Below are 27,320 nucleotides of genomic sequence, written 5' to 3' on the forward strand. Positions count from 1 at the left end.
CTAAATCTTGGAAAATACTTGATGTCTTCGTATCAGTGTCCTGCCAATTTCTTCTACTCTCTGGCATCCTGGAAGAGAATTTACATATCAGTTGAAAGCCCTGCTTTTCTATCCCACTCTAAGCCTTTTCTTTGTCTATCCTATAGAAATCTACATCCTGTCAGATGAAATCCACCCCCTAGTGATCAACGATTTGCCACTACTTTTCTATTGATTTATTGCTCTCCTTGTGAAAAACATTTTTACTTCTTTTTAGTTTATCTACTCAGTTTCTCATCTGTAAGACAGGGATAAAGACAAGTCCTTTTCCCATCTCTCCATAGCCTAATCTATTTATATTGCAAACATTTTCATCTCCCTTCTGTAGATTACTACAGCATCTCTTGCCCAGGGCAAATGAAATCTCTGAGGAAATGCGAGACAGAGGTGGTTATTTCCGAGAGGAAACACTGATGTCACCTGTCAGTGCCATTGCTAGGCGAAACTCTTCTTTCAGCATCTGGAGAACTTCTTTTGCTCCTTCTTCACCCTTGGAGAGTAGGAAAAAATGTGTGCTGTTATGTGTACATATAGCTCATGTGTGTAGATGCAGACATGTATATGTGTGACAACCACGTTTTATGCACAACCGCATCTCTTGAGTACTTGTAATAGCAAATTTTAGATTAGATGGTCTGGATACACACAGACACCATCACACACACGTGCACACATACACACATACACATTAAGCCTAAACAGCAAGTCTAGGTATCTAAAAACATAAAGTTGAGCTTTTTCTAACTTACTTGATAAACCAAGCCCCAGATGAGAGGTCTTCCGATGAATACGGCTTTGGCACCAAGAGCTAGTGCTTTGAGGATGTCTGTGCCTTTTCTTACACCACCATCTAGGAACACCTCCACCTTCCCCTCCACAGCCTCAACGATTTCAGGCAAGACATCAATCTGAAAGAGTGAAAACAGGAATACAGCTTGTCTCCTTCTGCAACCCTATTTATTTTTTGAATGATTTCTTTTGTAAAGATCCAAGCTTCAAAGAAGCTAAATGAACATTTGCATGCCTAACTGTATGCACAAATAACACAGCTTTGTATTGAAAACCAGCAGTGACTTAGCATGTTAGCAGATATATACAGAGGTCAAATTTATTTGGAGAGTCACATAAATAGAAGGAGAATCAGCAGGGTCACACAAAATGGCCATCTGATCCCATGACATGTGTCCAACACAAGCCAGTATCAGATACTTCGGAAGAATATAAGAAACAGCAAGCACAGAAGAGGCTTTTCCTTGATCTTACCCTCCAAACTTCCAGTGTTCACTAGTTTGGGGATGAAATTGAATCACTGGATTCAAGGAGCCCAGAGGCAGGCATTGTACCTATAGACACGGAGTAAGAGAAAGATGTGCCCTGAGGAACATACAAGGTGGCTGAAAAAGTTTAATGACCGTATTTTTCCTTCTGAAAATGCACCTTGATTACAGGAAATTTACATTGTAAACATCTTCATATATAAAAAAAAAAAAAAAAAAAATTAGCTTTCCTCTGAGTTGTGAGCAGGTTGGGAAATGCTTTCCTTTAACGCATATGTATGTTACTTCCAAGACCTACTTATCCCCTACATTAGTGATAAAGATAAGGGGAGAAAGGATTTTTACTGTTCCCAAGTTACAATTAAGTAAACAGGGAGTTAAGTAGCACATCTACACCATGCAAGAGGTCCCAATGAAGAGATAAGCCTCCTGAATTCAAGCCTCAAGCACTAATTACAGGGCAACCATTCCTATAATATCTGAATAGTTACTATTCATGAAAATCAGGAAAGACAAAAAATTGGAAGCTAAGTACTAAGGAGACTGGAACCAGTGTGTGGTAGTAAGACAAAAGGCACACAAATTCTTGTCTTTCAAATACGGATATAATTAATTTCCTTTCTAATGGATAAAAAAAAAGACTAGGACACGGCTGGGGGGAGTGGTGTGGAACTTAAAAAGTGAAATTTGTTTTTAGATTTGAATTAAAATTTTCTTGAAGTTTGGCACTTGCTGTGATTTTTTTTCCCCTCCCTTTGGTTTTGCTCTCTTGCCAAACATATTTTGGATCTTTTTCCATACACAGAGACTGCTTTCTACATCCTGACAAACTGTAACAACACTAAAGTGCTATAATAACTAAAGTATGATGCAAACCATAATTAAAACATAGATTTCCTCAATGTGTAACTAGACACTAGAAATATTAACCAGCTTGGGTTTAGCTCACGTTCTGAAAATCCATGAAATTAAAGCAAATTATTATGTTTCTAAAACAGAAACGTTTAGCATGATCTGATACAGATATTTGTTATGAAAACTGCATTGTGAAATATATTCTTTGTACAGTGAAATCCAGTGAACACATCAGCTTTAATAGTGCTGCCTTCTCTGCACTGTGGTGTTGCAAAGGAATAATTCATCAGAAGTAGTTTGCAAGTTTAATTTCTGTTCTACTGCAGTTGAAAATTGATTTGTATTTCTTGAGCTTTCGTATTTCTCACAATGAGTACGCAGAGATAGTCAGGCAAGAGCATCTCAGAGGATAATGCCTCAACTTAAGAGGACAATGCCTCAACTTCATTAACCATTTAGAAAACCATTTGTGCCGGCATTCGGCTCTCTGATGCAGGGCTTGTCTGGTGAAGAACCAGCCAACACTACCAGGAGATCAATGGGTCCACGTGAAGACTTGAAAATCAGCAGATGAAGGAAATTGTCCGGGGAAGTCCTCAGCTGCCCCGAGGAGAGAAGCAGAGAGCAGAAGTGCTCCAGGGGTGGGGGGACATACCAGTGGGACAGCTGAGCAGATAAGACTTCACGTGCAAAACACTCCACAGTGAAAAGGGACTTACCTGTCCCCCTCTCTCTTCAGAAAATCATCATGGAAAACAGGAGGTTTTTCATCAAGGACACATTAGGATTATTGAAACAGCCACAACTGGGCTTTGATTCTCCTCCCTTTCATTCTCTTTTCACTTGTGCAGCTTTCCCACACCAAATGAAGCAAGATGAGTGATGACTGGAATTTTGGGGGTTTTCCTTCAGCCTAAACACATACTTCTTCATTTTCCTTTGCTTCTTTCTTTTTTGCCAATTGAGAATTTCTCAAATCCCTTTTCACCTTTGGAAAAGGCATGGAGTAGCACGACAAGGAAAAGGAAAAAGGAAAAAAAATGTTATTTAACCACTCTGTACCTTTTCCAAAGGTGAACATGTTTGAAAGGAGAGTTTCATTCTGCCTTTAGCTGTTCTGTAAACTCTGTAATTTTTCAGAGATCTCTGAAGAATATTAAAGGGGAAAACCAACTCTACTACAACCTTCAGTGAACTGCAAAAGGCAACAGGGGGTTTTCAAAAGAGGATGCGAAAGAAGAAATAAAAGAGGAGACTGGAAAAAAATTCTTAAAGACTTTCTAATTTCTAATAAATTAACTGACAATAATATCCTATCTGAAATTGCTCTTCTGGATTTCCATGCAGGGTGCTGCAGCCAAGGACAGGGTGCCCAGGTAGCTTGAAGAAACAGCCACATGTAAAGACTCCTGTGGTTTTTTTGTTTGATCTGACCAAGGGGAGGCTGTGTCTAACCCAGAGCATGATGTGACATACATAGAGAGGTGGACAGAGATGACTGCTTGTGGGTTAAGGCATATAACAAACATATTTACAGGTTTTTCCTGCAGCTGCCATGTGTTCAGAGAAAGCAAACAAGAAGCCAAGAGGTGGAGAGACCCAGAGACTACTGCTGCATATTGGCATCAGTACTTACAGTTGCAGGGACCCCATCGAGCTGTCGCGCTCCATGATTTGACACCAGGATACCATTTACCCCAATCTTTACAGCTTCTTTAGCATCATCAGCTAGAAAAAAAAAAAACCAAACAAACAAGATATGCCTTTCCATCACTGGGACCTTTATTGACGTGGTGATGAGGGAAATTTTGGCATCACTAAAAAAACATTGCAAAGACACCTTTGGGCTTCATCCTGCCAAGGCGCCATCTCAACACAGAAAACAGATTATCTTTAAGCAATAAGATCAGAAAAATAATTTGATATGTTGGAGCAGAATGTTTTACCACTTTGGATTAGCAGCCGCTTTGGTTGCTAGCCTTTATTTTCTCTACTACGTCCCATAACTCATCACTAAGAAATTACTTTGCTAAATTATTTTCTCCAAGCCAAAAGTATTGACATGATTACAGTAATAATCCATACTTAATTAAACCACTTCACTGTGCTCAGTGCTTTTGACAGAATGGAAATCCAGCTTTCCTTTACCTAGTATACAACTCAGATCAGAGTTAGAGCTTACGGGAGCAATGAACAGAGCAAGTTCAGTCTTCCTGGCCGCCTCTGATTTCAGATATAACTGATGCAATGCCACCCGACCAACTGACTAGTTTAGTGACCAGCAGCTGTGGTCCCTGTGGATACCAACTGAGCATCAAGGTAAACACCCTGTGGCACAGACACACAAACAATCTGACAGCTCCAAGTACTTATTTAAGCAGCTCGTTCTGTGAGTATCTTGGTTGCTGGGTTCCTAACCACGCATGAGGAAGAGCAGGTTTTTTCCCCTTTGATTGTTTTTTCTGTTTTGGCACAGTCCAGAATTATGAACATGCATCCCACCATATTCCATATCAGCAAAGCAGATGCTTGCCCTTAAAAAGTAATGCAATTCTGTAGAAATTTCCCCAGTACAAGCACTTTTCCTTCCCTGGTACCTCCATGAGAAGGGATGCCTTGGCTGCCCCGTGGGAAGTGACAGAGCTACACACCCCTGAGAATTCCTTTCGCGACGATGGGCAGCGAGGTCAGCCCTCGAAGCCATTTGATGTCCTCCCAGTTGACGCTTGCATCAATCGCCTCAGCTACGTACACAGCCAGTCCACTATTTTCTCCAAAGTCTTTCCTTGAGGAGAATGCCAGATCACTGCTTGAAAAGTTTTTTAATCTAAAACAACAAAAGACATAGACAAATAGTCTGAAAAAGATTCATTGTAGGCACGAATAAGTCCCTAATATCAGCATTCAATATATCTGTGTTAAATCTTTGCTGTACTGCAGAGCAGAAGTGAAAAAAGCCTATCTCAGCATGTCAGATCAGAGTCCTTAGTAAGCCACAGTTTCTCCCCATAAAATAGGAACATCAATATCTGCCAGGAGCACTGTGAGGATAAATGCACCAGAGACTGTGGGACATTAAGACCCGAGAGCGGTACAGGCTGGATGTGAGAAGAGAACATCAGTCTTGCTTGACATAACCCTGGACCCACTGAAGTCAAGAGGTGCACCTCTACTTACCAGCAAAAAACCCTCTTAGCTTTCATGCAGCAACTCTTATTTTAGTTTTTGGGGTGTTTTTTTTTCCAAATCCAGGGAATTTGGCTACTAGAGGGAATAGGGGATTGGTTAGGTGGGAGAGAAGGAGGAGGAGGGGAAATTTTATTAAGCTCCATGAGTTAGATGCGTCTGAATGAAGCCTTGCATTCAGCCTGAATTGAGAATTTTCATCTGTCCAACAAGACCAGCATCCACCCAGTCCACCTGGTGTCTTTTTTGTTTGTTTTCTGGTAAAACGTAGGGAGGGAAAATGAAGTTAATATAAAAACATTAGCTATTACCTGCTCATTGGCACCAAATCAGTCTCACCAGTTCTAAAGACTGAATAATAAACAACAGCCCCTGCACTGAAGAGCTGACAGCCTTACTAGACAAAGCAGAAAGGGAAATGAGGGCAAATATAGAAATTCAGGTTGTGCTTATGTTAGAAAGCTGAAGCAGCCCCTGAGAGCGCACAAGCATTAAACCGCCATCAGCAACAGCAGTACCGCCAAGGACACCCATGTCCCACATGAGGCTGATGGCTTTATTCTTCGGAAATCGTGTCTCATTCCACATTGCACTCTTTTATACTCGTATTCCACGTTTTGGGAAACGCACAGTATTTTTGTATGGAAACTGGCTAGTTTCACTGCTGATTTCATGCCCGCAACAAGTAGCATTTCACATGGCTTTTCCGTTCAGTTCCAGGCCCAGAAGAAAATGAGAAAGGAGCGGGCTCTCTGCAAGATCCAGCTTTTCAGCTGTTGGTTTGTGGAGGGTGGGGTACCCAGAGAAAAACAGAACCATGGATAAGATTATATAAATAACTGTTGTTTTTCTTGGCCCATGAAATGCAGATCAACACTTGAATGAATGTTGCCTTACATAGGTTTCTGAGCACAATGGCACCTTGTTGTTGCTTTGAAACTTTGTTGAAAAACTGAAGCCAAGAAAAAGTTATCCCACAACTGAGCAGAGCCCTGCACTGGGGGAGTTTCACCACCGACTCTGCAACAAAACACTGTCCAAGGGTCGTTCTGAAATCTGAAGTGATTAATTTGAACCTTTAAAGATTACACCAACTTCATATTATTTCACATGGTTCAGTCAAACAAAACCTTGTTACGGTTCAGTCAGGTGGGGTCAAAGTGTTTCAGAAACGCTCTATTGCTTTCCTCAGATATTTTTGGGTTATTTGACTTGCATTCAAAAAACTCTTTAACCCCAGGCCTTAAAATGATACTGCCCCCCAAAAAAACTTTTTTTTTTTTTTTAAGGTAAAATGACAATGTGTATCATTAATGTTTTACCATTCACAGATCTATAGCAGGATTACTATATGGGGCATACTTTTATGTTAGATTTGACAGGGATTTTTAGCTTTCTGGTGCTTTCCTTACAGATTGTACTTTAATACAGAAATAGTAGGAAGAGTTAAAGTTGCTCTGTCAACCTTCATCGTATCATCTATTAGCTTCAAGTACAAGAGCTTGGGGGAGATCTGACACCCCAAGCTCTGGAGGTTTTTTTGGTTGAGAGGTGAAGACTCAGATTCATTGCAGAGTCCCATGGCTCACCTTAAATTTGAATATTATGAAAAAGATGACAGACCTCAGGATGCAATATTATATTTCTTTGTACAAGTTGCATTAAGTATGTACACAGCATAGCATAACAGCCTTAGGAGACATAAGAACACCACTTCATATCCATTGATAATATTCCAAACTAGCTTTCACCCAGAACTCAAATCAAAGTTAATCTGCTTCTAAATACATTCAGTCATAATTAATTTTTTTTTCTTTCCATTTTTGAGTTCATTTGGGGGCTCTACATAAGAGCAAATACAGTAGTCTTAATATATGCTGTGGCAGACTGCGGTCACTACCAAGACCTACTTGCAAGACTCTCACAAGATTTTTAGCTCCATTTTGCAAACCCAAGTCCTGGATATCCCATCCACTAAATACATTGCTAACGCTGTGCCAGACCTACAGCATATGTTTTTTGGGGTGGTCTCTCCAGTCTACCAATTTATATTTACAAAAGGTTAGTGAGATCAGTGCCCTTACAACACCAGTGGATAACTTAAAATTAAATCCTGCATAGACCCCGCAGTAGAGAGGAACTAGAACTAGTGCCGAAGTAAATCATGAGGCCACAAATTCTTCCGAGATATAGAAAATACATGTGAGGGTGAAGATTATCCTCACGGAGAATTTAGAAAGGCTAATCCCCACGTTTTTCTGTATTTGACTAAAAGAAGAACTGAAGTTGACTGGAAAGGTGCTCTGTGGTTGGTAGCAACACAGCCCTGGACCCAGTGCAGTGTCAGAGGATAACATAAGTTAGAAGGGACCATAACATTGGTTGGAAGGGACTTTTGGTCCACGTAGTCCAGGCACCCATTCAGAGCACAGCCAACTCTGCAGCTGGATCCAAGTTCAAAGTCAGAGCAGGTTACACAGCACTGTGTCCAGCGGAGTTTTGAAAATGTCCAAGAATGTATTGACAGATGTACGAAAAGGTATCCCATCGCTCTAACTTCATCATTCTGCAGCCTCATGTCGCCTGGCACAAAGTGTCTTTTACAGTCTGCAAACAGCAAGCTTCATTTTGACCCAAAGCAGATGATAGCCCAAGCACAGCATGAGATATGTGCTCAGTTCCCCAGTGTTACTGCCCAGCATGTCATGTGGCACCTGGAAGAAATTGCTTTTGTGCCAGAGACAAATTTTCCCCACAGCACCTCATGGTGACCATGGCACTGCCATGCGCCCATCCCACGTCCCACCAGCGGGCACCTACCTGAGGTGGGGAGGAAGCTGGAATTTGTTGCGCACATCATCGATGCGCCTGCCGAGGAACGGCGTGTCCACTGTCACGAAAATTCCTTTGTAGCCTGCTCTCTCCGCACGCTTCATGAGGGATTTGGTAACCTCCCGGTCCTTGTACACGTAAAGCTGCAGCCAGTGAAGTCCAGATGGAGCAGCTTCAGCCACCTCTTCTATGGAAGAGGTAGCCCAGGAACTCAGCATCATCCCTGTCCCCATTGCATGGCAGGCTGGAGAAACATAAAGTTAGATTCAAGACTGTCCAAAACACAGAGTGTGCTCTAAACAGGAGCACTTGGCTCGTCAGTGTGTTGGTGCACGTAATTTCACACTGTCTTTCGTCAGCGTTAACGCATTTTCAGCCTTCCAGGGAATGCCACATTAATAGTTAGCAGTTACTAACAGCAGTGGGCTGCTGTGAGAACTCTCTGGCTTATTCTCTGTGTTTATAGACAAATTTCTGGTGATTGTTTTCTGCACACTGTTCAGGATGTTCCCTGCTCCAGTACTGGAAATAAAAGTTATTATAGTCAAACTAAGCCTAACCCATATTAATAATTCTTTCTCCTATGGGGAGCCTGTTTTTAAGTCCCTAGCATCTGCCTACCACCTGTCATAAAATTTTGGCATATACATTTAAGGACATACACACATATTCAGTTTTAAATGACCTAAAAAAAATTATTTCATTTAAGGCTTCCAACATTTTGTACATGGCCACACTGCTGCAGGTTGGTGTTTCGGGTCTGCCATTCGCAACATTGCCCATCAGTCCTCCTTGCTACTGCCACACACTCTCCCTTGAGCATTTTGACCATGACGTTTTGCCTTTCTCTCATCCCCAAAATGTTCACTAGCATTAAACCTATGTTCTTGAAGTGCTCTTCTAAGCAAATGCCTGGTTTTATCCCTACACACTATTTTGGGGCATAATAAAACAGAAGGACACAATCCAGCAGACAACCTCATATAAAGACCCAAGGAGGAAGCTCCACTGTTCTTTGTTTCAACAATTTCGCTGCCTGTCTCATGGCCTGAAGGAGAGGAAGCCCACATCCATTGTGTGATAAAGCTTGACTCTTGTGCTAATGAGAAAACAGAAGTTCTGATCTTGCTGAGAGTGGAAGAAACACATCCCAAGCAGCAGTCCTGAGGCAGAATACCCCAAAATTAAATACATAGACCATTGAATGGGTTGGGTTGGAAAGGACCTTAAAGATCATCAAGTTCCAATCCTGCTGCCATGGGCAGGGACACCTCCCACTAGACGAGGTTACTCAAAGCCCCATCCAACCTGGCCTTGAACACCTCCAGGGATGGGGCATCCACAACTTCCCTGGGCAACCTGTTCCAGTGTCTCACCACCCTCACAGTAAAGAATTTCTTCCTGATATCTAATCTAAATCTTCCCCTCTTTCAGTTTAAAACCATTACCCCTCATCCTATCGCTCCACTCCCTGATAAAGAATCCCTCCCCATTTTTCCTGTAGGCCCCTTTAGGTACTGGAAAGGGCTATAAGGTCTGCCTGGAGCCTTCTCTTCTCCAGGCTGAACAGTCCCAACTCTCTCAGCCTGTCTTCGTAGCAGAGGTGTTCCACTCTTCTGATCATTTTCGTGGCCCTCCTCTGGACCTGCTCCAACACATCCATATCCTTCTTATACTGGGGGGCCCAGAGCTGGATATGGTACTCCAGGTGGTGTCTCACCAGAGTGCAGCAGAGGGGGCAGAATCACCTCCCTCGCCCTGCTGGCCATGCTTTCTTTAGATGCAGCCCAGGATGTGGTTGGCTTTCTGGGCTGCGAGTGCACATTGCTGGCTCATGTTGAGCTTCTCATCCACCAACAACCCCAAGTCCTTCTCCTCAGGGCTGCTCTCAAAGATGAACTGGTACAACAGACAAGTGGTCTCCAAAGCTTTTCGCTGGCCTCTTTTCGCTGAGGCCAAAAGGATGTGTGCTCATGCCCACTGTGTTTTGGCCTCTCCTCCTTTACCTTCAGAAAACTGTGGAGTGAAATCACTCCAGAGGTGTGGGCATCCCTGAGGTTAAATGTCATCAAGCAGTCTCAGATAGGCTCAAGCAGCCGGAGCCTTTGTGCTGGCTGCCTCCCCGGGGCAACTTCCAACCCAGGCTGCACTATAAACCTGCTAACCTCATACAACTATATTTTTATAAGTCTATCACTTATTCTTTTTTGAGTAATCTGTCACTTAATGTAATATAAAGGAAAACACACCGTGAAACTCAAAAATATCATATAAAGGCTTATTTTTCTTGGTCTACCGCAGTATGCATATTTTTAATGTAAATGCACCTCTGTTTCAAAACGTCATCTCCAGCCCATCGAGGAATTAAAAGTGGTCTTTATGACAACATTTTATTAAATCAGGATTACAAGTCTCCGAGTGGAAATTCATGAACAGCTTATTCAAACAAATTGGTCACGCCTTTCCAGGGCCACCAGGCAGCTTTTTCAATCATTGGAAATACAGTAGCAATGACCCCAAGCTCTCTACATTGTAGCCATGTCACTGCTCCCCTTAAAATTGCTGAAAATAGTACCCTCTCACAGATTAAGTACCTAGAAATGGAGTTTCTTCCGAAGAAGCCACGCATAATGAATGCCTAAAGTCCTGTTAAAATCAGCTGTGGTGGGTTATCACAAATCCCACAATAAGCGATTTGCCAAGTCAAATCCATTAAGTGATGCTAAGAAACAAGGGATCTGCATTCCTGTTGCTCTGTCAAATATGAGTTCATGAATGAGAGGGTGGGTTGCTAACCCAGCGGTTGCAAAACCCTCAGATCAGATAAGGGAAAAATGTAAATGTTATGGTTCAATCTGCCTTTAGGTATCCATTTGTTTCCATTCTTACTTTTATTCTGAAGTCTACCTCTACAGCCCCACGGACACAAGAATAGTTGCAAAAGAAAAAAATAAAATACACACTGCACAATGAAAATATATTTGGTGAATAGAAGATTTAAAACACAAAATACCACAATATTCTTTCAACTTAACTGCATACGTAGCAATAGAGAAAATAACGGTTTCATCTTATTTAGGATCAGATTTAAGCAGTTTGGTTCAGAGTTCAACTGTCCCAGACTGGGTTATGGCATTTTCACAAAAGCATACTCACAAAATTCCTCGTCTGTCCTGTAAAGATAACGACTCTCTGGTAAAGCACCAGCTTACTACATGTATTTTAGATCTGCATGGTCAAATTCAAAGTTCACACACACAAAATTTTTCAAAGTTTCCAAGATTCTAAGTTCCAGTTTTGGTTGATCTGTGCTTTATTTTGATAATTTTAAAGTTTATTTTGACAATTTTCTAGACTTTCAAAAACATATGATACATAGTCCTGAAGTGTTGCCAGGTTTTGTTGGTTTTTTCCTACCTCGAATCAGGTTTTTTGCTAAAAATATACTCCCGGTTTTTGCATATTTAGCTAGAGTTGAAGAAAACAAGCAATTCGTTTCCTCCAACAACTATATTTTACACTTCAATTTTGGGGCACTGCAAATACCTCTATTATTACAAATCAGTACTACTAGATCCTATTCCCACGAGATGCTCTTGCAGCAATATGTGACATTTGCCAGAGTTTAAACATCAGATTTTTGTAAACCAGCCTTTCCTCATGCCATTTCGGATTGCTTTTAGGCTCCCCCCTGCCCCCGCCCCGGTCTTCTCTTAATCCCAAGCAGTGCCCAAAGCACACGTTTACCTTTGTACACACTGCAGGCTCCCGCTGAGGTCAATGGCAGCGCAGAGAGCACGGCATTAGCCACACGCAGGAGGCTGGGGAAGCTTTCAATATCAGGACGATAAAGCTTTGAGTTATTTGTACTCCCCTTTGTTTCAGGGCCAAATGCAGCTAGAATTGGGATATGGCGGGGTGTTTGGGAAAGAGGAGCTTCACAGCCTTTGTTCTACCGCCGCCTTGAGCAGGCAAAGGTTCCTCAGCCCCACTGCTACCTGTCTGTAATTAGCCCAGGGGAGCCACGAGCAAGGACGTACCTTCTCACCAGGGAATAAACACCATAGTAAAATGGGGCTTTCTTCTCTTGGGGAACTCAACTGAAGCATTCCACATAGCAAGAAATCGAGGCAGACCATGAAACAGGACCCACTTGGGAAGTCCACGGGAGAATAGATCAATAAAAATTTCTAGGCCTTTTTTCAACCTGAAACCTCAGAGTCTCCTTCCCCCTCTGATGGGATATCGCTTCATTAAGTGGTTTGGAAAGGGTATGGATTTTGTCCCAATAGGCAACCCAGAGGCAACATACTTCGGGAGAGGACCCTGGATAAGAGCCCAGTTTAAGCTTGCGTATTTTGCCAGGGTTACCTTGTATGGGAATGGGAACTTGCTATTTTTCTCTAGCAGTGCAAATTCCCATCGTTTCCCTTTTAGGGGCATCTCTGAAGCATGGCAGCCAAACAGCCCCACTGTGGTCATTCTTCCCTGAATCCACCAGTGAATCCACTGTCCCAAAGTTAGGGGCCAGAGGACATTAGAGGATCAACACGATGTCCTTTTGTCATGGTGGTATTTCTCAAGAGAAGTAGCTACGTTCTTGGAGCTGCATCTCCCAAGAAACAGAGTTGTTTAAAGTACTTAACATTACTCTCTTGACGAAACACACTTGGCAGAGAAATCCCCTGCCCAGCCTTACCTCACTTACCCCTTAGAAAACACTGCGTGCGAGTTGTGCCTACGATCATTTTGTTGACACAACGCATTTTGTCAGCTGTGCAGGAAGGCTGGAGGCAGCAGGGAAAAATACACGTGGCTAAGATGGATCTAGCTGGTCTAGGAGGGCTGTCGTGCCAGACTGCCTGCGCACACTTGCACCAAAAAGTCCCCCAGCCGTGCTGGTCTCTGTGGGGAGTCAGGGCCAGGTCAGCCCAGGCCACGTTGTCCCACGTGAATACTGTCCTCTCAATGACTCTGGAGTAGTCATACCTCAATATTAACTTTTTTTTTTTTTTAGAACACCAAATAGGAAATAGGTGAAAGATGGGTTGAAAGTCCTACTATTTTCACTGGCTGAGCACAAAAAGTAACAGATTGCAAAATCCCTCCTTCACAGTCACAGGGATGTCCGATGAGCACAAGGAACATGAATTCAGATGCTCAGCACCATCCAAGAAAATAAAAAGTGCTGTAGAAGTCTGTTAAGAGCTGAAAGAATGAAGGTGTTGCTCCTCTCTAGCAGAAATGATAGAGTTGCCAGTAACTCAACTAAGATGGGGCAGGAGGGGTGGGGGAAGAAGCTTTTCAGTCAATATTCCTATTCTCTAATTGGCAAAGGAAATGGTGCAGGCACATCACAGGTGATGGTGAAACCCTTCTTGCGTCAGCAGTAACTCAGAAAGTTGTTTGAGAGCAATTGCAGAGCGTAAACACAAAATCATCAAATCTGAGCAACCAGCATTCAAAGTTGTCAAAAGATCCGGCCAAGAAAATAGCCAGGCTGTTCAGCCTGGTTTTCAGCAAGTCTGAGAGAAGTCAGGTATTGCAATATCCCTTCTGAGCTATAACATGAGAATATAAGGTAATCAGTCAGTTAGAGAACATTGCATAATTAGCAGCAACATAAACAGAAAAGAAATCTCAATAAAATAACGCTACATATTGGTTTACAATCAATTGAGGTTTCAAAAAATTGCTATTTCTTGCTCAGCAGCTGGATGGTGCCCAAGATTTTGTTTCGGTGCACATGAAGGTGAGTTCTATTTACAGGAGCATGGATACTATGGCACTTTCAGGGACGTGATACAGGGATCGCATTGGTTTGCAAGCACAGCTTGAAGTCAGGATGGCAAATGAATGTCTCTGTATGGAGGAATTGTGAATCTGCTGATGAACAAGTAAAAAAACCATCATGTAGAACCAGAAAAATTCTGTTGAAAAATGTGTTGAGAATAGCCTTTTGCGCTTTAATGATGGCTAAGATTATTCATCAAATTTGGCAAATATTTTTAGTTGAAGAGGTTGAAATTGGAGTGGGAAGGACAAGAAAAAAAATCACCTAAGTCAAAATGTCATGTGTTGATATTTTCAAAATGGAAATGTTTTCTTCTGAGCTAACACTTTTGTTTCAAAACAGAACTATGGCTAGAAGCATTAGGTAGTAGGAAAATGAAATAAAACATTGTGGTTTGGATCAAATTTAACATTTCAGTTAATTCAAAACAATTTTCCTCCCAATTTTTCAGTTTCTACTGAACAGAAAATCCATTATTTGGAAAATTGCCACATAGACTGATGAACTACAACTGAAATGTTAGGGAATATACTTAAAGAAAGACCTGGAAAAACTGGAACAACTGCCAAGGTCCCTGAAATTGTTTTAAGGATGAGAGAGCATTCTCTAGAAGGAAGGACTCCAGGTCCATTTAAACATGTCAAAGAAAACTGAAGAGCAACCTTATTACAGCCTATATGGACAATATCTGGTTTTTTTTTTCCTTTTTTTTAAGCTTAGCTGACAGAAGTATAGCAAAATGCAACATCTGGATTTGAAGCTGTGCCAGGTTTGACCACAATCACAGTTGATACTGCTCGGAGCGGAATTAGTTAACCTTTGGAATAACTTCCATTGTGTTGCTTTGCCCGTCACCAGGAACTTCTAAAATCACAACTGAATGGTTTTCCCCAAAAAGACCCTTTACTAATGAAAGCGAATTGACAAGGAAGGTGTCTTTAAGGCAAGCTGCCAGACTTTGCCCTCTCTTGGGTAAGATGTACACTCCTCTCCACCAGCTTAGTCGCTGCAGGAGAGCATCCATCTCTCAAGGAGCAGCAGGAGCAAGGGGCAGCAGTGCCCAAAACCGTGACAAGTCCCAAAGTGCAGGGTTGTGGAGGGCACACCGAGACATGCCCTTGTCCCGTGAGAGGACATTTATACTGCAACCTGCGGGCAAACCCGCTGAGAGCGCGGAGCAGTTCAAAGCAAAATGCGGTCACATCCTCCCAGGGATGGTGAGGCATCGTTCTCGCAATCCAGAGAGGTACGGGAAGGAGCTGCTCTTGCTGCCTGCCCCCTGCCCTGCAGGTAGGGATGGTGCAAACCCAGGATTACCTCTCAGGGTTTAATCCCAACTAGGCAGAAGTGTTGCTTGTGGCACTTGTTGAGTGGTGCCCCGGCACTCACACACCTGCTGTGGGTGCTCTTTTGGGCAGCTGCCCCCCCGACACGATTCAGGGCACACAACACCTGCTTCCCTGGCTGGGAAGGGGTGGGATTCAGACCACCCCATGCTTTTCAAGGGCTGTCACAACAGCAGTGACACAACCACATACGTTGCTTCCTACACACCCAAGCCAAAAGTCAAGCTTACGAAGTATGCCAGGCTCTGCAAAAGCCACAGAACCATGGATCAGACTTTCTTGGCTTGTGTAAACTGGTGCAGCTGAAGCAAAAGCCGGTTTAAAGCAACCAACAATCTGTTCTCTTATATTTCAGAGATAGCATGGAATTTAAAAGAAGTTGGATGTAGCAAAAGCCCTGATGCCGAATGCCCCAAGTATAAGGGGACCTTTAAACCAAACATGCACTTTACAGCTAATCCCTATCATCCTCTAAGGTCAAACGAAAAGCTTAGCACTGAATGCCACACTCCACCTCTAACAGAGCACAAAACTGAAGCCGTATTTTTTTCTACAAGAAACGCTAATGCAATACAGAGGGTGTGATTTTAATTATGCTCTCCTTTGAAAGCGAAGAAAAATTTACCAGCTCCCATGCATATGTTTATTTGACCGCACGTTCAAACCATGGCCAGTACACCAAGCTCTCCCAGCTTGAAAAACCAAGAACATTAAATGCAATAATTGTACGTTAAAGTTTGAAAATGTAAGTGCACAAAAGTCAGGAAATTCCAAAATTAAAGCTATCTACCACAACCATAACTCAGCCCTGGTAATCACCCTTATTGTACCACTCAACTCTACATGCCATTAGGGATTTATGCCTTAAAAGATGCCGGGCCATAGCACTGGCAGGAATTTTTGTTAAGAAACATCCTGAATTTGGTGTGTTTCTTAACATTGCATTAATATGTTTGCACTTACCAATATAACGCTTCAGAGTTTCCTCCCAGCATAACCTGGGCCAGAAATAATCCGCAAGAGCTGCCAAAGGCAAGGACAGCACCGAGGCACCCTACTGGATGCTGCTTCACAAACCCATTCAAGGTGTTGGAGCTCCATCGTGTGGAACGCGCTGGCACATACAAAAGGCATAAAATCTTTGGCTTCCTAATGAATCTCTTGGGAAGAAGAAAAACTTATCCCCAAACATTCTATAAAAGCGGAGAGAGCTGCTTTTATAGAGTTTGCTGCTGGAGCTGGGCTGCAGCACAGTGCACATCGCAGCGATGCGGCTTTTGAATGAGACTTCAGACCAGCTCTCACTGCGGGGCAGATAATTAGACACATTTCGTACTAGCATTTGCTGCACAGGTCATGGAAACGCTGTCAGATAAATAGCTCAATCATGCATAGGACTTTTTTTATAAAAAAAATATCATCTATTTAGATTTTGTATCCTTTTTCATTTAGTGCTATCACACTGAAACACACAGCACAATGCTGTTTATATGCAACAGGCACACCGTGTGACCTCTTTTCTCACATTTTGTGTCATCCTGTAGCTCGGGTTAAAGAAGTAAGAAACCATTTCACATCTGAATCCTGGCTAACATCTCATTTCTCGCATTCCTTTTAGGCTGCAGCCTCCACGCTGGCAACATCTTTGCGCAGCATCTAGCCCTGTGAGGCCCTTATCTCGCTGGCTCCCTAGGGTGCTCTCAAAGAGCTCTCTTCAAAGTGAGTATTGTTCCCAGACAGGAAAAGCTCCGGAATTTCTAGAAATGGTTCTATAACAGGAAGAATGTTGCCATGACAATATATATATAGTTATATTTATAGAATGTATAGAAAGATGTATAGATAGATGTAGTTTTCGATTTTGTATTTGTTACAAATGATTCCCCTCTTAAATCCTGCATTTCTTATCCCTGTTTCATGGCAAGGGAGAACCCCCACACATAACAGGCAAAGGAAAATGGTAAAAAACAAAACGAAAAATAAACCCAATTACTCTGAGCATCAACTCAAACCCATCCCGGTCACAGCATCTGGAGCAAGAAACCAAGCCGGGCTTCACAACCAGCAGACACAGAATTATTCTGTTCCTTTCTAACTCACTGCAGGGTGGCCTTTGCATGGTTTACCTTTAGCAGTAGCCGTCTCTCCGTCCGCATGAGCCATGCGCTGCATAGCAGTCGCTCCAACACAGACTGGCATGCTGATTTTCTGCCCCAAGACTGAAGTTGACAGGTCCATTACTGACACGTCCCTGAGCACCCGGGGGTACAGCTTCCATCTGACACAGAGACAAAGAGAATAAAAAGCCTGCATCATCGGGGTTATTTACAGTTCCTAAGGGGCAAGAGCATATTTTCCTGCTGTCAGGAGAAACATGTTGAAAGCGGTGTTGGGACTGGAGAACCTCATTGCATGACCCAGACCTGCAGCAGGACCCACGAAATGCACAAAGCCAGGAGGGAGCAGGCAAGGAGGGACATGGATGGTGAAAGAGGCAAAGAGCCTTTGAACGTTTTTGGCTGATGTCTTTTGAAAGAAAAGACAGGAACTGCAAAATAATAAGGTTCACGGTGAGTCTCAGCCTCCCCAAAATGCATTGTGGCAGAACCGGATGACAGAAGGTGTGCAGGAACAGGAGAAGTCATCAGCCCCCCACTTGGTTATTTCTCCTAGGGACTAGGGAGCCAAAGGGGATAAAACTAGCCTGACCAACATGCTGGGCTCTCCCAGGCCCTGCACTGTGGGTCTCTGAAATGAGACCGCACAGAAATGAGCTGCCACGCTTCTTCCTGTGGAAAGTGGGTGGGCAGGGTGGCTGCCCTGGCTTTCCTCAGCTCAGGGAAGGTGGAAATTCACTGTACCCCATCTCTGCTGGCACAGAGACTGAGTCCCTTGGCTCGGAGAGGTCCCGCTGCCAGCAGTCACCAGCTGCTGTGCAACACATAGTCCCAGGGACTACAGCCGCAGCCCCAGGAACAGCCTATTGTACCGCAGGGACCCCAGACTCCCAGGAAAAGACCAAACGCAGCCACTGGAATTTGGTGCAGGAAAAGACCAAGTAGCACAACTGCTTTCCCAATAGGGCAAATTATGATCTAGTCCCTGAATGATGTGGTCCAGCATCTGCTCCACCATTCCTGACCTTGCTTTGCCTTCAATGTCTGACAGAAACCACATCAGCCCAGAGCTGGGCTTTATTCTCCAGTGGAGTCTTCAGCTCAGGTACAAATGGAAGCTGGCTCCAAAACAGAGCAAACTAAAACACGCTAAGTCTGAAATTATGATATAATGCAGTCAGGCTGGACACCACATGCTCGCCCACATCGAAATTTATCTTTGTTTCCCCCCCTACAACAGCAGCACAACAGTATGACAATCCTTCTTACAATGAGGTCAACTAGATAACACCGCAGCATCCAAACTTACCTTAATAGGGTCACATTCCTGGGAATATCTGTAAAATTGGACTTTTTCTCACCATCCAGGGGATGTTACAGCACAGCCACTGTTAGGACAAGCCACAAGAGGGTGTGCAATGGTAGGGGCTGCCTCTCCACACAGACGTGTGCTGAGCCAGGCCAAAGGCTCCCAAAAGCGGTACTGGAGTGCACATCAACCTCTGGCTAAGGCATCCCCGCCTCAGAAAGAACTCTGCACTTTTCAATGATGGCTACTGAATCTTAGTTACAGAAAATAATTAAAAGCTTAAGCTCCAGTACTGCTGAGCCTGACTACCTGCTCAGCACTAGAAAGCCTAAGACTGATATTAGGATTACTAGCAAGGAGATAACAATCGGAGCCACTGTTACCCTTAGAGTACAGCAATTAGTGGTCAGCCTGAGCTTGCACATTAAGTTGACAAGCGAGAGGAAAAAGGGAGAGGAGAGGGAGAGGGAGAGGGAGAGGGAGAGGGAGAGGGAGAGGGAGAGGGAGAGGGAGAGGGAGAGGGAGAGGGAGAGGGAGAGGGAGAGGGAGAGGGAGAGGGAGAGGGAGAGGGAGAGGGAGAGGGAGAGGGAGAGGGAGAGGGAGAGGGAGAGGGAGAGGGAGAGGGAGAGGAAAAAGAAAAGAAAATCTCTTTATTTTATAAAACGATCAAGAGACATCTTCATAAGAAGCCTGGGACAGAGCCAGGATGAGACCCAAATTTCTAAAGCCCTAGAAGCACAGGGCTGTGCCAGCTCTCCAGGAAGCGCTCCCCAGGGAGGAGAAAGATGGTTATGATGCTTGGAAAGAGACATGTAGTTGTGGGAGTCAGCTGTATTCTTCAATGCCAAGACACACACTGCAAGTATGTCTCCTCAGACTTGTTTTCAGGCTATTGTATCAGTTTGTTATTTTTCAGGGGAGGATGGGCTGAGGGTGGGACAAAGAAAACATGACTTTTTTCTCCCCCTTTCTTCCTAATCCTCATTCCAAAGGTTTTCTCCCAGCTCTGAGACATCTTTTCCCAGCAAATATAAAGAAAACAAAAATCCTCTAATAACCTCACTCATTTTTACGGTCAAACTCAAAAGCATAAGGATGTGAAGTATCTCCCTCTTCCTCAGCCTACTAGTTTCTCTGCTGTCCCAGATCTATCAGATTTTTACCTGGTGCAAACCCCTGCCATCTCAAAGGATACATGGGAGGGTCAGTCCATAAGTACCAACATTTCTGTAGTGCCTTTAGCTGAGAAAAGAATCAGAAAGAGCAAAAATCCTCCCAACAGCGTATGCAAGAAAAAAGATGCTGTTTCAAGCGGCGATAAACAGCCTCCTTCCCACTCACCTTTATGTACTACCAAATTATTCTGTTCATGAGCTTTTTGGGGTCCTCAGGCTCATTAGCCCCAGACTTTAAACGTAAATGTCTCTTCCAGTGTCTTCTGTGGCTTTTCTTTCCCTTACACCTTATTAGGTCGCATCCTCTAGACCAACATCAAGTCACTGCTTGTAACTGAGTATTTACTGGGTCCCCATGAAAAATACCAAAAGGGATCACTACCTTATTATTCTTTAAATAAAACCTGATCTTTCTTTGGAAACATGGGTGATTTCAGCTGTGAGTTTGCCGGACACTTGAAGGGAGGTGTTTCTGGACAAGCCATAGAGAAATGCCCTTAACAGCAGCAAGCAAAACTCAAGAGCAGACTTCCCTCTAATCAGACCGTGCGTTCATTAGGCTGCCACACACCACCTGCTTCCTCCATATCTTTGAGTGAAAAGATTTCATGGATATTTTGTAAAAACATTGGTGTGTTTTTTTTTTTTTATTCATCTTCTCCTCAACACCCACATTTTTTTTCCAGCCAAGTCCACCCTCGCATGCTGCAATCAGCAATTGCAAGTGAGTGCATCTTTCTTCCCAGCTGGAAGCAGGGAGATGCCGCAGCAGGGCAGACGGTGAACACTCCCAATCTAGGCATCTTCAGCTAAATGCTGTTTGGAAAGAAGGATGAAAGGAAAGGAGGGGGGATTAATGCAGGGTTTTTTTCTTCCTTTTCCTTCTATGTTCAAAAGTTTCAGAATGTAAATTATCTTGCAGTTTGGTAGGAGGGAAGCACTCGCTACTTTCCCCGCTCCTTTTCAGCTGTGAAAATGTGGAATTTTTCAAACTGCAACACATTTTGAAGCAGCTCTTCTTGTTTCCCTTCCAAGTCCATGCTAAATAATCCCTCTGTGCTACGTCGCAAGCGATGCGCTTGGAGGCAAGGACACACCTTTCAGGCATCCAAACTCCAACCCACTTTGTTGCTTTAATCTCCCTTCCAGCTCCACTTCCCACCCTAGGGGGCAGGTGCCAGTGCCGTGCAGGGCGAAGCAACAGCTGCTATTGCTTGAGGAAAATTGATTTTCTCTCCCCGGGTGTCTTGCCATCCACACGGTGACTCTTTTCCCAGCACTCTGCGAATCCAAGGTGAAAGACATCGCAGAAACATAATCAACTTATTATTGCAAGCATTCCTTTCCTTTTCTCCCTCCTACAATTTCACAGGCTTGTTTGACCCCAATCACACTCTCAGCCTTGCTTTTTTAACCAATATTTAAATTATTTATGTGCCCAGTCACTTTAGCACCCTTAATACCTAGCTACAAGACAACAATACAGCCGCAGAAAAATACAAATCGATGCTGTCACTAACAAACAAGCAGCTGCTGCTCCTCGTACACAACAACAAAACACATCTTCTCCAGAGGCTGCCGGGGAGTCAGTGGCAGAATGTGTCACAGCGGATTAGCAGAAACGTCACGTCCTCCTTCGTTAAAATGCCAAAAGGGGAGATTTCAGATTGATTTCTTGAATGCCGTCAAGCTAAGGGCATCCTGACCCACTCACCGAGGGACAGTTCCCATGTAGGTACCTCGGCCAAGGGAGCAGGGGTTCACAGCAAAAAAGGGGCTTTTCCTGGGCTTTTCAGAGCTGAGGAAAGACCAGGAGAGCACAGGCAGCCTATAACAACCAGCAGCTTGCATGAGGTTGCTGACATTGATACTATTTCCCACAGCATTCTCCTGGAGAAAATGGCTGCTCATGGCTTGGATGGAAGTACTCTTCACTGGGTAAAAAACTGGCTGAAGGACCAGGCCCAGAGAGTGATATTGAATGGAGTTAAATCCAGTTGGTGGTCAGTCAAAAGTGGTGTCCCCTAGGGCTCGGTATTGGGGCCTGTTCTCTTTAACATCTTTATCAATGATCTGGACGAGGGGATCGAGTGCACCCTCAGTAAGTTTGCAGACAACACCAAGTTGGGCGGGAGTGTTGATCTGCTGGAGGGTAGAGGCTTTGCAGAGGGATCTGGACAGGCTGGACGGATGGGCTGAGGCCAATGGGATGAGGTTCAACAAGGCCTAGTGCCGGGTCCTGCACTTGGGTCACAACAACCCCAGGCAGGGCTACAGGCTTGGGGAAGAGCGGCTGGAGAGGTGCCCAGAAGAAAAGGACCTGGGGATGTTGGTCGACTGCCAGCGGAGTATGAGCCAGCAGTGTGCCCAGGTGGCCAGAAGCCAACAGCATCCTGGCCTGTATCAGGAACAGTGTGGCCAGCAGGAGTAGGGAAGCGATCGTCCCCCTTGGGGGGGGATAGCACTGGTGAGGCCCCACCTCGAGTACTGTGTCCTCTTTTGGGCCCCTCCCTACAAAAAAAAAAAAAAAAAAAAAAAAAAAAAAAGACATCGAGGTGCTAGAGCATGTCCAGAGAAGGGCAACAAAGCTGGTGAGTGGTCTGGAGTACAAATCTTATGAGGAGCAGCTGAGGGAATTGGGGTTATTCAGCCTGGAGAAAAGAAAGCTGAGAGGAGACCTTATCACTCTCTACAACTACCTGAAAGGAGGCTGCAGAGAGGTGGGGGTCAGTCTCTTCTCCCAAGTCACAGGCAATAGGACAAGAGGAAATGGCCTCAAACTGCACCAGGGCAGGTTCAGATTGGATATTAGAAAAAATTTTTACACTGAAGGGGTTATCAAGCATTGGAATGGGCTGCCCAGGGAAGTGGTTGAGGCACCATCCCTGGAGGTATTTAACAGACGGGTAGATATAGTGTTTAGAGATATGGTTTAGTGACTATTTTTGTCAGCGTTAGGTTGATGGTTGGACTAGATGACCTGAAAGGTCCCTTCCAACCTAGACAATTCTATGATTCTATGACCTTGTCATAAAATCTATTCTCCATTCAGGCCCCTTAGTTCCTTGACACCTTGTGAGTGAATTTAATTGGGAAATTGCACAGTGCTGGAAAAACACATTGCATTTCAGGATGCAGAGCAAATGCAAGATGAACAGTCAGACGCCATAGGGAGTAACGTATGCTCTGACATCCCAAATCATCTTCTCTGTCATTAATGCCTCACTTACACCAGTGTCACCTCCACGTGATTTGAAAACTATGAGTGAAAAATAATTATTTGGCCTTAGCAGGAACACGGTATCAAAAGTATCATTCATTTGCTAGGTCAGTCCTAAATAATAATCTCTTTATTTCTCGATAAATGCAATCATTTGGTTGCCAAAAAAATAAAGAGCTTACAGAGAAGCCCAACACTGATTTTCCTCCAGATACAATCTGTCCTGGCAGTCTCCCTCACCCTAAGAGTCTTGCACCACAAGCGTACAGGCTAACAATTCCTGCCTCTGGTTCAGTTTCATTCTTTCTCCTTTTCCATTTAAACACAAACACGTATACACATACCTGTAAATATTTAAATAAACTATAAAGGTTTTTAATCAGGCTGAATCCTGTGTCCTGAAAATAGCACATGGCTAAGCTTTGGACAGCAGACACCAATGGGAGTTCTCTGGCTGTGGGAGGTGAAGCTGAATGTACTCATTTCTTTCACAAAGTCACCTGACTTTGTGATCTTTGTGGCTTGGGGGTGTAAAGTCCATTTTACTTTATATTTACTCAAAAGCTGCACTCAGGAACGGGGAGAAAAACCAGTAACATGCTCAGAGACACACAAGAACTGTCTGAGAGTCAGAGTGAAAAGCAGTCCCGTGTCCTTGACAATTAGGCTGTCCTTCTCCCAACAGCATCAAAGAAAAAAAAAAAAAAAGAAAGATTTTAAAAGTTCCTTGTGTCAAACAGGTCTTATAAACCAAAATACTGTGAAGTCTTTATACCAGGTTTCCACCCTTTCTAGATGTGTTTCCCAGAAGCCATTGCAAACACGATGTAATGAACTGTTAATAGCAGCATCCCATGTGCTAAGAAAATAGGAATCCACCACTGCTCGTTGTCCCTCAGCAGCAACAAGTGGGACCCACCATAGCTATCGAGATCAAGCCCTGTGCTCAACGTGCCTCCACAAAGCTTCAACGGCCCATGCAAGGGGGTCACTTCTGAAGAGAGGAAGGTCTGTCTGGCTCCAGGCAGCAAGTGCATGCTGCTTAATGGCAATATTTCAGTTTGCAAACAGACAGGTACAGAAAGGCACTAGAAATGTTAGAATGATTCAACTTAGTTTTTTCAGCGCTACATAAGGGCTATTTTTAACTCTGGCCACCTTTAATATCATCTCCCTCTCATTATAGACAGATAAAAGAGCACATTTGTCCATGAAGCTGTAAATCACTGTATCCGTGCTCCAATCCTGCCTCCTTTCCACTTCATACAGGTAAAGGTGGTAAGCCCTAGCAGATGACATCAGCTGTGATTGCCCTTCCTCGCAAGAAGACCTGTGCTGGCACCGCAGCGACCAGAAAGGAGTAGAGGGCACGTCTCAGCACGGGAGCTGGGCTTCAGGCTCTGACCCCAGTTCTCCAGCTGAGCTGCTGGGTGACTGTCAGCACATCGTCCCGCTTTCCTGTGCTTTAGTGGACACCCAGAGACACAGATATAGAGCGATGGAAAGGTAACAAGCAAAGCTTTGACTTCAGCATTTCTGTGCTGTGACCTATCTCTTTGGCTGTCAACAAGTTCTTTTTTGTTTGATGATTTAATAGAGTAAACTCCATTTGTCAGGTCTTTTAGATTTTATTAACTGCCTTTTTGGAAGATGTTTAAATGGCCTAAAGCTACTGCGGAAATTAGATCTTGTTTTCTTTAAGACAAATATACAAAGGGAGGGGGAGAAAAGACAGAAAACACAGCTTCATCCACTTCATACCTTCACAGCTGAAGAGCAAGAAGACAGCATTGAGGGCCTTTTAGCCATACCAAGGCCTGGCAAATTTCATTTACATTTTTTTTAATGTCTCAGGCTGTTCAAGGCACTGCTAAGTAATATCTCCTTCAGTTCCAGGCTGCCTGCAAGCTCTGCAGTTTGAACACCTAAAACTGGAGGCTCTTATTGAAGAGATGATAGAAGATGCCAGGAAGGATGCCAGGAACCCCACAGATGACCAGCCTGATGTGAGGAGGTCTTCTTATCAGAGGAATCTGCCCCCGCAGTGGGAGACAACTTCAGAGCAGACCTGCTCTTATCTCACCACCAACATCTAGCTCTGCTAATACCAAAACAGCAAGTGGATATACCCAGCTTTTTGTTAGCCTGTCTCTGGGCAGATTAGATCCAACTTCTATTTAATCATGATTAACTCTAGCAGATAGTAGTAAGAAGTTCACTACTACTACAGTTTATTCAGCACTTAAACTTTATCTGAGCACTTCCTTTGAGTGTCCTCTCCTTAACATCTCATTCTAATTTCATGAGGGCAAATAACATCTTAACATCTGCATGCATTACCAAAAAAAAAAAAAAAAAAAAAAAAAAAAAAGGTTGAGCACTACTACATCCCCTACTGCTGCTCTTTACTCCTTGGGAGCTAGAGCACTCCTTCGGCTTGTGTTTGAGCAGCACCAAGCACAAGGGGATTTTCAATCTGTGATGGAGAATTCCACATAAAACTAAGAGGTTTGGAATAAGTGATCACGGTGGAGGTTAGCTTTCTTCTTCTCCTGACATTATAAAGCTTTCCTATACGTATCCCTAAAATGAGGGTTCTGACCCGATTTCTGAGATCTGGCCATTGAGATCCCATTAAATTAATTACTACTGAGTTTACCAGAGCCTTACTAAAGCTGCAAGGGATTTCCAGCTGAATTGCTCATAGCCTATGGAAAGGCAGTTGGAGCAGTAAGTAGGGTTGCTGCTCTACAACAGAAAAGCAAAGTGGAGAGGGAGAAAGACTAAAGGCAAATTGGAAAAAACTTGGTTTAGTTTGTTAGACTCAGAGGGATTTAAGACAATGCCTTTAGAGATTAGCAAAGACAAGTGCAGGGGGGTTAAATGTCTGCACCAACACAGCACCCAAAGGACACAGAAGCGAACAGCTGTTTAAGCAGTTTGACCCGGCTCAGTCAGGCTGAGGCCATCAGCCTCCAGCTGCCTCCTTTCCTCTGCAGCGCTTGAGCCGATGCTCTGGGGGCAGAGAGAGAAGCAGCAGCGATCCAGGGGATGAGGAACCAACTGACTCGATGTAAGTTCTGACAATTTTCCACTGAATCTGACGGCAAATGCTGACTTACGTCATGTTGACCTTGTAGATCAGAGTGTCCCGATTTCAGGTTTTGACAACAGTTCAGGGGGCCAGCCTAAGTCAAAACTGGTTTATAATAGTTCCCATCATTTACGATATTTGCCGGTGAGCACTGAACTTCTGCTGGAGACCCCTTGAGCACGGTTTGGCCACCCAGGGCTGAGCCTTGGCTTTGATGGCTGACTCAAGCTAGAGTACACAGCTCCTTTTTGCTGGGCTACGCAGCTCTGATCTAGCAATGCGGCACAAGCACTTACGGGGGAAGGCTGCCTAACTACTTTGGTTTAGGAGGAACAGGCAAAAGGCAAAACTGACTCAGAAGGTAAAAGGTACAACCCCACCACAAGAATCCCTTGCCTGCATTATAGCCAAACATATAGAAATTACAGTTTCATCAGCTGATTAGATATTGGAGCCAAAGGACTCTTTATAAAATTTATATTAACAAAAGAAATAAAATGCAGGTAAAGCTAAAAAGATGCTAATGGATTTTAGGGACTGCTTTTTGACAGAAAGTGCTAGGTGAAGGAGTGAAAGGGGAGAGAGCTAGAAAAATGGAGTTTTGTTCACACAGAGAAATCTAATATTGCACCGTATCTATTCATAAAGCAGAATTTACACCCCCCACCTCCCACTCCATCCTTAAATCATGCTCCTACCTTGAAAAAGCTGCTACGTTATCTGCCAGCGTTTCCTGGTCGTCTGCTCCGGATCGGTAATAATCATACACTGATTTGGGGAGAAACTTTTTAGCATACTCTTCAAAATCAGCAATGCAAACTGGTTTTCCAGACATGTTTGCAGACCTCACAGGGTTAGTTTATTCCTACTTCCCTCTCTTTTAAGCTCTGTATTTTTCTCTGTAAATCATTAATACAGGACTTCATGAGGATTCAACTTACTTACATACCTAAAAAAATACACCAACTTCTTGTGTCATACTGGACTTCGGCACCACATTTTATTTCATGTGGTCAAGGCCAACCTAGAACACAATGGAATAAAAAAAATGACAAAAAGAAAGAAAATGAATCAGC

At 43.7% G+C, this 27,320-nt stretch overlaps 1 protein-coding gene across 1 annotated transcript; it reads right to left on the reverse strand.

Annotated features, from left to right (window-relative positions):
- On the reverse strand, window positions 1–27,079 carry HAO1 (hydroxyacid oxidase 1). Its single transcript, XM_074150698.1, has 8 exons — window positions 26,943–27,079; window positions 17,456–17,607; window positions 8,178–8,433; window positions 4,823–4,998; window positions 3,808–3,899; window positions 789–947; window positions 460–529; window positions 1–68 (listed from the first exon to the last, which is right to left on the reverse strand). Exons 1-8 carry the CDS (start codon window positions 27,077–27,079, stop codon window positions 1–3), a joined length of 1,110 nt encoding a protein of 369 aa, XP_074006799.1.
- Window positions 27,080–27,320: the final 241 nt, after the last annotated feature.

Source organism: Numenius arquata, chromosome 7 (assembly GCF_964106895.1).
Source record: "Numenius arquata chromosome 7, bNumArq3.hap1.1, whole genome shotgun sequence".
Taxonomy (NCBI): domain Eukaryota; kingdom Metazoa; phylum Chordata; class Aves; order Charadriiformes; family Scolopacidae; genus Numenius; species Numenius arquata.